At 42.4% G+C, this 10,463-nt stretch overlaps 1 protein-coding gene across 1 annotated transcript in view; it reads left to right on the forward strand.

Moving 5' to 3' along the window:
• Nucleotides 1–10,463, forward strand: part of erfl3 (Ets2 repressor factor like 3) — an 83,496-nt gene that overhangs the window by 67,172 nt on the left and 5,861 nt on the right. The window contains exons 3-4 of the mRNA XM_041793184.1: nucleotides 8,690–8,805; nucleotides 8,991–10,123. Of these exons, the coding sequence (XP_041649118.1) occupies nucleotides 8,690–8,805; nucleotides 8,991–10,123 (1,249 nt within the window). The remainder of the gene's footprint in view (nucleotides 1–8,689; nucleotides 8,806–8,990; nucleotides 10,124–10,463) is intronic.

Genomic DNA, 10,463 nt, shown 5'->3' on the forward strand with positions numbered 1-10,463 from the left:
GCACTTTCATCATGAGGGAACATGTCTTGCTGTAAACCTGCCTGCAAAGATGAAGTCTGAGCCTTCAGATTCCCATGTGTGTTTGTCATTAATGAAACCGGCACTGATCCACACAGCAGAGTCAGGAAAATGAAGCCTGGTGCCAATCAGTCATTTTAGAGTGCTGCCTGGCTTAATGAGTGTAATCATGCTAAGAGGTCCCAGCTCCTAGAGACCTCTGGGCCCCTCTGTCCTGCAGTCAGCAGCCAGCATATGCTCCTGCAGGGTGGTCAGAGGTCAGGGGGACTGCCACGCACAGCTGGCAAAGATTAACAACACGGCACATGTGCACATTCACGTACATAAACGCACCATTGTACACGGGGCCTCTGCCGGTGTGTGCTTGTATGCACACGTTTGCAGTGCTTGCTTCATTTCAAACATTCATGTAGCTGTGATGGGGCCACTTCTGCAGGAGAACTGCCCATAGAGCAGCACATAGAAGGAAATTCCTGAGTATGGTGAAGCTGTAAATTCAGTAGATTTTGTTGCCTACATTTTTGTTATTTGTTGCAGCTATGACTGATATTTCACCAAACAAATTGTAGAGATGGAAGCTAAGCTGTGCAAGGTCGGCTATGGATTGCACAAGCTATGTGCCTAGTTTGAATTTAAGCTCTAACTTACGACAGTTTACGCTCTGCTGTCATTAAAGGTGCTCTAAAAACTGTTGTCCTGTTTGATGTATGATGTCTTTCTTTTGACCCAGGTTTTGGTTTTCCATGAGCGGGGACATTTTCTGCCATCCAGCAGTAAAATACCATTAAATTATTTCATGATATTGGCAATTTCTCCTCTAGCTGTCACCCTTGAATTAAGGATTTTTCTGTTGTGTTAAGTCTGGAGGTATAGGCTTTAGTTATAATCTAAATGTAATACTCTGACATACACCATATGGAGAAAAGTATTTGACCGCACCTGTTAAAAATTTAATTCAGGTGTTTCAATCAGACTCGTTGCCACAGGTGTAAACATTCAAACATCTAGCCATGCAGTCTCTATTTGCAAACATTTGATACAAAATGGGTTGTTCTGAAGAGTCCAGTGTGGATATTCAACGGTCAACCATAAGTGATATTATTAAAAAGTGGAAAAGTGTAGGAAAACAGCAACTAAGTTATGTAAAAATAACAGTGGGTCAACAACTGCGAAGGTTCATGGTGCGTTAAATTAGCTAACATTCTGCTGATTCCTTAGCTGAAGAGTGAACACCCACTGGCATTAATGTAAGCACAAAAACTGCAGCTAGAGCTTCATGAATGGGTTTCCTTGGCCACCAGCTGCATACAAGCCTCACATCACCAAGTCTCACATTACCATTAGACATCACACAGGTCTAATGCCAAGTGTCAGATGGAGTGGTGCCAAGCACACTGACATTGGACCGTGGAGCTGTGGAAACATGTTCTGTGGAGTGACGAATCACACTTCTCTGTTTGGCATTCAGATGGGCAAGTCTGGGTTTGGCAGATGCTGAGGGTGAAAGTTTGTGCCAACTGTGAATTTTGGAGGAGGAGAGAAAATGGAATGGGGCTGTTGAAGCTCCTTATCACCATTGAAGGACAATGCTATGCTTCCAACTCTGTGGAAACAGTTTGGGGAAGGCCCTCTTCTATGCCAACATGACTATTCCCCAGTGCATAAAGCAAGGACTATAATGACATAGTTTGATGAGTTATGCATGGAAGAACTTTACTGGCCTGAACAGAGCCCTGACCTCAACCCCACTGAGCACCTTTGGGATGGACTCGGACAAAGATTGGGAGCCAGGCCTTCTCATGCAACATCAGTGCCCTATCTAATAAATGCTTCACGGAATGAACGGGCACAAATTCCCACAGAAACCCTCTAAAATCTTGTGGAAAGCCTTCCAAGGAGAGTGTAAGCTGTTAGAGCTGCAAAAGGGGGGCAACTCCACGTTGAAGAGCTTGTATTTGAATACAGTGTCAGTCCCTATTGGTGTAACAGTCAGGTGGCTGAAAACTTTTGTCCATATAGTGTATTTGCATGAATTTTGGCAACTTTTTGTTGATTTACAGCATGAGCAGAAGTTATTTTCTGTTCAGAGACAATTTGACCTGAAAGATAGCACCATAACAAACACTGCATCAAAAAAGCTTTTCTCTGATTGGTCTGAGAATGTCAGATCTTTGAAAATATTTTGGCTAGTTCACTCTACCTAAGAATAAGAAAGAAGGAACTTGCGTATCTGGGGTGACCAAAGTAGTTATAATTTAACAAGTTTCAACATAGGCTATAGTATTAACCTTACAATGTTACTGAAGACATAACTTAAACATAGTTGGTGCAGCAGGCCACAGGTTTTTATCTGTGTTAGGTAAAATGATGACATTAGCTGTTATTTCAATAAAACAGTTAGAAAGATGTACATTTCTTTATTTCAGGCCATTCAGTGGGATCAGTGCTTGAGGAGGAGTTAAAACATAGGATAAAAACAAGGACAAAAATAAGTATCAAAATGTCTTTGACAAAGCTGCTGTAAACTAAACTAAATATGCTTATAGGGTTAAACTCTACAGTCCATGCTGTGCTACATATGCACAGAGTGTTTGTCAGCTCTCTGGCTGAGCCTGTTTGTAGGTCACAAGGCCTCTCACCACAGAGCGCTCTGTATGGAAACACCCAGGGCCAGGGAGAACGTGCAGAGGGAGCACCCAGGGACAGTACCACTCTATGACTTTGTGTTCAACGTACATACATCAGTGATCATTGTCTGTCTGTTGTCCCTATCTGCAGCATGTATGTGCTCAGTGTACATGTTGTTGTGTGTATGTCATTGTCTCTTAATGAATAAGGCCTTTATTTCGTACAAGGGCGGCATGCACACACACCAGAGTGTGCTCGAGTACATATTCACACCCACTCAGCATGTGACCGGTCTAATCGTACCCTGACCAGATCCTCCTCTTCACACACAAACACACATATACAGTCCATACCCGTCACCCACATCCACACAAAGCATGTGACACCTTTCCTTATCATCCCCCCACCCACTGCCCTCATCCCTGCACAAAAAACATTTTATGTCCTTTTTGAGACGGTAAACAGTCATCAAAACCAGCCTCAGCACACGGCGCTCTCACAACTTCAACACACACCTGAGTGTGAGCAGCTGGTGTGTGTGTGCGTGTGTGTAGAGATGGATTTGGCCGTGATGTGTGTGCAATAGCCAATGCTGACGAAAGAGGCAGAAAATAAACATGGGGCTCATGGGGAGTATTGTAATCCCAACTTCCTGTCACAGTCGGCGCCTATTTACAGCACAACAATGGGAAAGGCACAGGCTGTCCGCGCGCACACGCACACACAAGCAGGATGGCTCACTTTGTTTTCAGTGTTGACATTTGTGTGTGTGTGTGTGTAGATATTAAGTGATACTGAAATAGATTTGTGATCTAATATACATATCATATTATAGGATAATACGAAATGTAATCAATAGGAGGTCAGGCAGGGCTTTCTGAGACATCGCCATCTGAACTAGCGGCCAAAATAAAACACAGATTTAATGCTACACATTTTCATAACTTCTACCCATTTGGTGACTACTGTCATAACTTAAAAAATGTAGCAACATTGCACAAAATCATGTCAATGGAGCAACAAATGAATATTCAAATTGTTGTTAAAGGTTGTAAACACCACTGAGGGTTGCCAGACTTCATTAAAACTTAAATGACAGTCTGAACTCTGGGTTTTGAAAAAATTACTATCTGCCATTTTTTTACGGACGATACATAAGCCATTCTTATCGGCAAAGTGTCTGTATAAGTTCCAGAGTTTTAAGCAGAACCAGCAGACCCACCTCTGCTTCAGTTTCTCTTTTTATCCTCATTCCTCAAACTGTGAAGTTCGTTTCAGGTCTGTGCTAGTGTTGCAGGGTAAGGTTCTGGTGTAGAGTTCAGCAGTGTAGTAAAAAACCTGCTCATTTTCTCCTTTACAGATTTGATTATTTTCTTTACTGCCAGAAATACCCAAGTTATACTTACCACAAGATACCTGAGAGTGAAACAATGGTATGTGCTCTGGTAGGCGACAAAAGTGGGAAAGATATCAACTTTTTTGAAGAAAATCGGTTCAGTTGTGATGTCAGGCAAAAAATACTACAGTACCCACGATCCCAAAGTCTCGCAACGACAAATCTGATTGATGGGGCCTTCTGTAACCATGGAAATGTCTATTGTACCTACAAATGTTGACAATAGTATGCCTCCTTAGCATAAAGCAATATTCAAACTATGATATATTCCAATCAGTGTTGTCAGAATTTTGAATTGATTTTGATGAATTGATCACGGGGCAAAAAATAATATTAAAAAATGTATACTAGATAATCACACTCTGATACCATCATATAACCTGCTACAATAGCTTTGTTTTTTTTTCTTAAAATAACTTTTTAATGAGTTTCAGGTTTTTCTCAAAAATATGGAAAAATTTAGTCATAACAGATAAAAAAAAAAGTGCTCCAGGCCAACGAATCATACTGGTAGTATTCTTCTATCATAACATCAGGAGATTTTCCATTCCAGTTCATATCTGTTTTCTTTTGCAGTGTCCTTTCAGATCAATTTTTCTCCTCTTTTTTTTTCTGGCCAAAGCTCCATATCTGTTTTATTATGATTTTAGTTATCTCACAATGAAAATTGGTCACCCTCTACATCTGTCTGCCTTCTCTACAAATTTCAAACCAAAAAAGTTGTCATAAAGATGCTGACTATCACCTTTCAGTGTTAAACTTGTTTGAAAGATCCAGGGTTTTTCTCATTCCCTGAAAAGTGTTAAATTGCATGTAATTTTGATGATTATATGTTGTGTTGAAGAGCCACATTACAGAGCTACATTAAAATAATGAGTCCATTTGCTCCAGTGATTAGTGAATTCACTAATTACCTGCTAAAGTAGCTTTGCAACTTCAATTAAAACAGTTGTAAAAAATCTCTGTGCTCTTTATTTTTATTATTTTATGGATAAAATCCATATTCTACAGATTAAAACATTCTAGGTTGACTAGTAGGTGGGTAATCTGCCCTCAGTCTCCGCTTTTTCTTTTTTAAGAGTTTATAACTAGTTTTTATGCCATTTGGAAGCATGTCCTTTCTGGTTGTTTTGTAACTATTATCTTTAAATCTACCAGTAATGTAGTCTATCTCAAATTATCAACATATGCAACATATTTCAGATTAATAAATTATAAATCCTATATTAATTTGGATTTTTTATTGACTGACATCACTTATTACATTATTATTTAAAATGTAAACAGTACAATAAAGAAAAATGTAGTAAGAGGTACATGCATGGCCTAAAAGTGTGGGAAAACTATCCTTTGCAATATATAAAAGAAATCGCAGTAGGTTGTGAGATATGTTGTTCCTTCATCCTTGCAAAAAATACGTACAAAGTCTTGTACCTCTGCCCTTTTCTCCTTTTTCAAAGCAGTTTACTTACTGGACCAATTACATTTTGCATTGAAACCTGTTTAAACCAAATAAACAAGTCCGAAAACGTCACATTAAATAATAAGACTGTTGTCTCCCTATGAATGGATTCAAGCCTGGCTAAAATTATGGTTTTAACAGTGTGTTATTTTTAACACTTGCTACCACTGAATTCCAGCAGTCCAGTGTGTCTTCATGTGTGAGTCTGTCTGCTTTGATCATGGCGTTTTGGACTACAGCAGGTCTGTGTAATCGCAGCCTTAATCCCTGGCCTAGAATCACACACAGAAACAACAGAATTGATAGAAAGCCTCAGCTCCGTTTCCCTGAAGGCTTTGCCTAAATCCATACTCGCATTGATTGTTCAATCTAGTCTTTTGGTTAAACAGCAAGCAAGATAAAGCCACAGGTCCTGGATGATACGCTCTGGGGGTGTGTGGGGGCACACACACAGCCGTGTGTTTTATTACGTTTAAATAAGATTGCAGTAACAGAGTCAGGATATAACAGAGGTTTGTGCGTGCACGAGTGTGTGTAAGGCGAGTGCGGTGGGCAGCTAAACACAGGCACTCAAAGAATCTCTTTCTTCTCTTTTGAAGTGAGTTCAAATGCTCTTCAAAGACAGTCTGCCTGTATGACAGAGCAGGAGGAGGGGCATGGACAGCCAGTGGTTGACCATGTGCAGCTTCAGTTGCTGCGTCTAAGATTATGTGAAGTTGTCGTCTGCTTCCAAATATGCATTTGAGCATTCTTTCTCTTGGCTGCATGTATGACTGCAGCCAAGCGCACTTTAGCTGGCCTCACTCCTACTGACCAACTGCTATGAGACTGAGTCACACACAGATGTGTTAGCGCTGTGATATTATTAGCCTTCGGGATTTGTCTATATATATGCAAACTGTTCCCTCAGTTTCCAGTGTTTTAGTTAGGTCTAATCGATGCAGTCTAATATACAATGAGAGCTCTAATTTTAATTTTACTGAAAACTTCTTTAGAGATGACCTGAAAAACTTAAAGGTCACATTTGCAGTCACTCAGTACTTTTAAATCCAGTCAGAAAAAGTTGAATTATTGTGTCAGTTTGTCTAAAAAATTGACTTTAAAATGCAATTAAACTTGTTTGTCTGTTTTAAATTTCAAAATGAAGTTGTACTTTGGTGTTTCAGAAGTATGTGATACATGTTTTGGACTTTGTCTGCAGCCCTCTCAGTCTGTATTTATATTTTATGCTGTACCAAAGCACAGCCTGTTGACTTTTTTAGCCATTAGATAATTCAATCACAGTGCTGTTGTGATTTTAATTCTGCTTGACTTCCTGGCCTTGTCTCTGTCTGTCCCCTCGCTCCTGATTTGCCTCCCTCCCCTCCTTCCCGGCCCTTGCGAGTGTCTCCCCTAGAGCAGAAATGACATGCTGCTTTGTGCCTGGCGTAAACAATGTTTTCAACAGTGCAGGCCTGTCCTGTCTCTCCCTCTCTCTCTCACCCCTCTCTCATCGCCTCAGGGGATGAGTGGAGAGCACAGGCAGAGAGCTGGCGTAAAGAGGGGGAGGAGGATTGATGAGAGAGAGAGAAGTATCAGTAGGATAAAGGGAGAAGAGGAGAACAAGAGCAAAAGAGCAACAGTCTGTTCCTGGAGCAAAAAAAAAAAATGGCCCAACCAGTCTGTGTAATAAGCATAATAAGAGGGGGTGAAGGGCGACACCTCCCCACCACCAGACAGACACACACACAAACACACAGTGCCGTCTGGATAACTACCATTCAGTGTAATGATAGTCAATGGGCTCTGATTAACTCAACATTACCTACATACCCTGAAGCCCCTGTCTTTGTCAGCACACTTCACTTAACTTGTGCCAGCAGACACATGCTGGAGGAAAGGAAATCAGAGTCTCGTGCTGGAAAAGCAGGTAGGCATGCAGACATGATGAGCAAATGTGCTGTCTGGTTAAATCTGGTGTTTAAAAGCCAGGGGTAGTGCTCAGCATTTAGGTGGTAGTTTTGTGAGCATGGTGGACATGCTTGTTATCTTCCTTACAGACAAAACCCTACATCTCTATTCCTTTCTTGTTCTTTATCTCTTCCTTTATTCTTCGCTCTGTCTCCCTCTGTGTGTGAGGCCTGGCAGCCAGGGATCTAGAGGTTACATAAAGTGGATGTGGATCTGGGGAAGAAAGCAGAGAGATGTTACATAAAGAGCTGTAGCTGGACAAAGGTTAATAAAAATGGAGCCTTGTACTGTAGGCAGGAGGCATGAGAGAGAGAAAGCTTGAAAAAAAAAAACAGAGAATGGCCATTACATAAACAGATAAAGATGGGGTGAATTATTGGTGGCTTTGCTTTAGAGTTACATAAAGAGATGGGTCCATCTAGCAAAATGAATTACAGCATGTGTGACGCTTGTCAGACAAAATCTGAACTTTAAAGACCTAAAAAGACATATTTTTTCTGATTTCTTGCTGTGTTTTACGCACACGGATTAGTGACAGTACCACGCAATCACAGTCCACACAAAGTGACACAAATCACACACACTCACTGTCAAACGTGAATCTGCCAGCTCATACAATCTTGCACACTCAATCACAATCTGTTTACAGTCTACATTTGGCCACATTGCTAATGCTGGATACATAGACTTCTGATCTTTTAATTTTTTGTTTATCCCTCCACCCCATATCACTGCTCAGTCCATCCACAGCTTCCCATCATCTATCTGCTTTCTCTCTTTTCATCCCCTTTCTCCCCCCTCTTCCATCTTCCTTTACTGTGTCTGCTTTGTGCAAATGTCATACAACACTCTGTAATATCTGTCATTAGAAGGGGGAGGTGACATGAAAGGCTCATACTTATTAAAGTGTGTGCTTGAGTGTGCAGGCGCATCAGCCTGACTCAGTTACTAAGGAAAAAAATAACATTTTAAAACAAGGTTTACATTTGTGACAAATGGAGAATTTATATTTGTAGCGGTATCAAACCGTTGCGTAAGACATTACGCAGTCAGTTATTTAACCATGAGAAGTGTCCTTATATTTACCTTAACATGCAAAGTGCGGACTAAGGCTGGGCAAATGATCAAATGATGTGCAGTATTTCTTTCTTGATCTTAATCGATATCTTTTCAAAATCAATCAGCCCTAGGGTGTCTAATGTTAATAAATATGGGTCTTTTTCCCTCTTTAACAGATACTACTACAACAAAAGGATCCTCCACAAGACCAAAGGCAAGAGGTTCACCTACAAGTTCAACTTCAATAAACTGGTTTTGGTCAACTACCCATTCATCGACATGGGCTCCACTGGTAAGCTTGGACAGCATGGTGCTGTTTGTGTGTGCATGCCTTTGCATGTTCAGATATCTCTTAATCCCACAATAGGATAGCATGATTACATAGGATTACACAGGACAACATTATATATCATTTCTCAGTATTCTCTCCCTCATTTTCTCTTCCTCCCTCCTTCCTCTGACATCTCCAATCTCCAGGAAGCAGCGTTCCTCAGAGCGCCCCTCCCGTCCCCACCGGCGCAGGGACTCACTTTCGTTTTCCTCCTTCAACACCCTCTGAAGTGCTCTCCCCAAATGAAGATCTGCGCAGCCCAGGCGGCATGTTCAGCTCTGTGGCTCGACGAATGGCACGTGGCTCTGTCAGTGACTGCAGCGACGGCACGTCAGTCAATTCTGAAATTGAAGAGGGCAACACGGTGGCAGGGGAGGAGAGGGGAGAAAGAGGTGTGAGTGGAGGAGGACCTGGTGGGGGAGGAGGAAGTTACAGAAGCATCATCCATCCCCGCCTCTCCCATGAAGCTCTGTTCAGAATGTATGGAGGACCAGGAAACCCCACAGGACACCCAGGCTCACGTGGCCCCGCAGGGCACCGGATCCACCCAGAGCCACTATCGCCCTTCCCTGTGTCCCCTTTGCCAGGGCCGGGAGGAGCCAGCCTGCTAGCACCTCCCCTGTCCCCAGCGCTCTCCATGACACCAACATCTCACCTACCTTACACCCCCTCACCTACACTGTCACCCATGTTAGGCTCCCACTTCTCCTTCAACCCTGAAGACATGAAGCGCTACCTGCAGGCCCACACCCAGTCAGTGTACAACTACGGCCTGAGCCCCAGAGCCTTCCTCCAGTACCCCAACATCGTCATCCCTCAGCCCCACCGGCCGTCTGCAGACAAATCTCTGACTGGAGAGAGAGGAGAGAGAGAACGAGCAGCTGCAGGGGGAGGAGATAGGGGAGGAGAGCGGCACCACCATCCACCTTTGGCTCATTCGGCCCATCACCACCCGCATCCGCCTCACTCTGCACACCCTCACCCCCATTCTCATCCAATGCACCACCCACTCCACCTGGGTGAGGAGCCTCCACTCATGTCTCCCTTCAAGTTCAAGCTGCAGCCACCACCACTGGGCAGGAAGCAGAGGGAGAGTCAGAGTAAACCCAGGCAGAGTTCCATGTCTTCAGGCTCAGGATCTGGGTCCATGTCATCTACCTCTGGCCTTGGCTCCTCGCTGTCGTTTGGGAGTGACCTAAGCTCAGCTAGCGGTTCAGGCCTCATCTCTGCCTCCTCCTCAACACAATCCCTAAACAGCGCAGGACTCCCTAAGATCAAGGTGAGTTACATGGAAACAGTTTCTAACTCTATGATTTATGTAGCATTCTCAACAACACAGTGACCACAAGAACTTACGATGGCACCTTTTAATTTCATATACACAAATAAAATCACACCACTGTTGGACATTATTCTGAAACAGACTTCCTGAACTACAGCTTAATTGACTGATAAAGATTGTTAACTAGGGCTGTCAAAAAACTAAAAAAAAAAAATCCTCAGAATTTCTGGTATTAATCGAGATAATCACATCCTTTTTATCCCATTTCAAGTTTCACTATTTTGCATTCAAAACTGTTTTTGTCATTTTTTTTGTCTTAAACTAACTTGAAGCTTCA

Source organism: Cheilinus undulatus, linkage group 8, assembly GCF_018320785.1.
Source record: "Cheilinus undulatus linkage group 8, ASM1832078v1, whole genome shotgun sequence".
Lineage (NCBI taxonomy): Eukaryota > Metazoa > Chordata > Actinopteri > Labriformes > Labridae > Cheilinus > Cheilinus undulatus.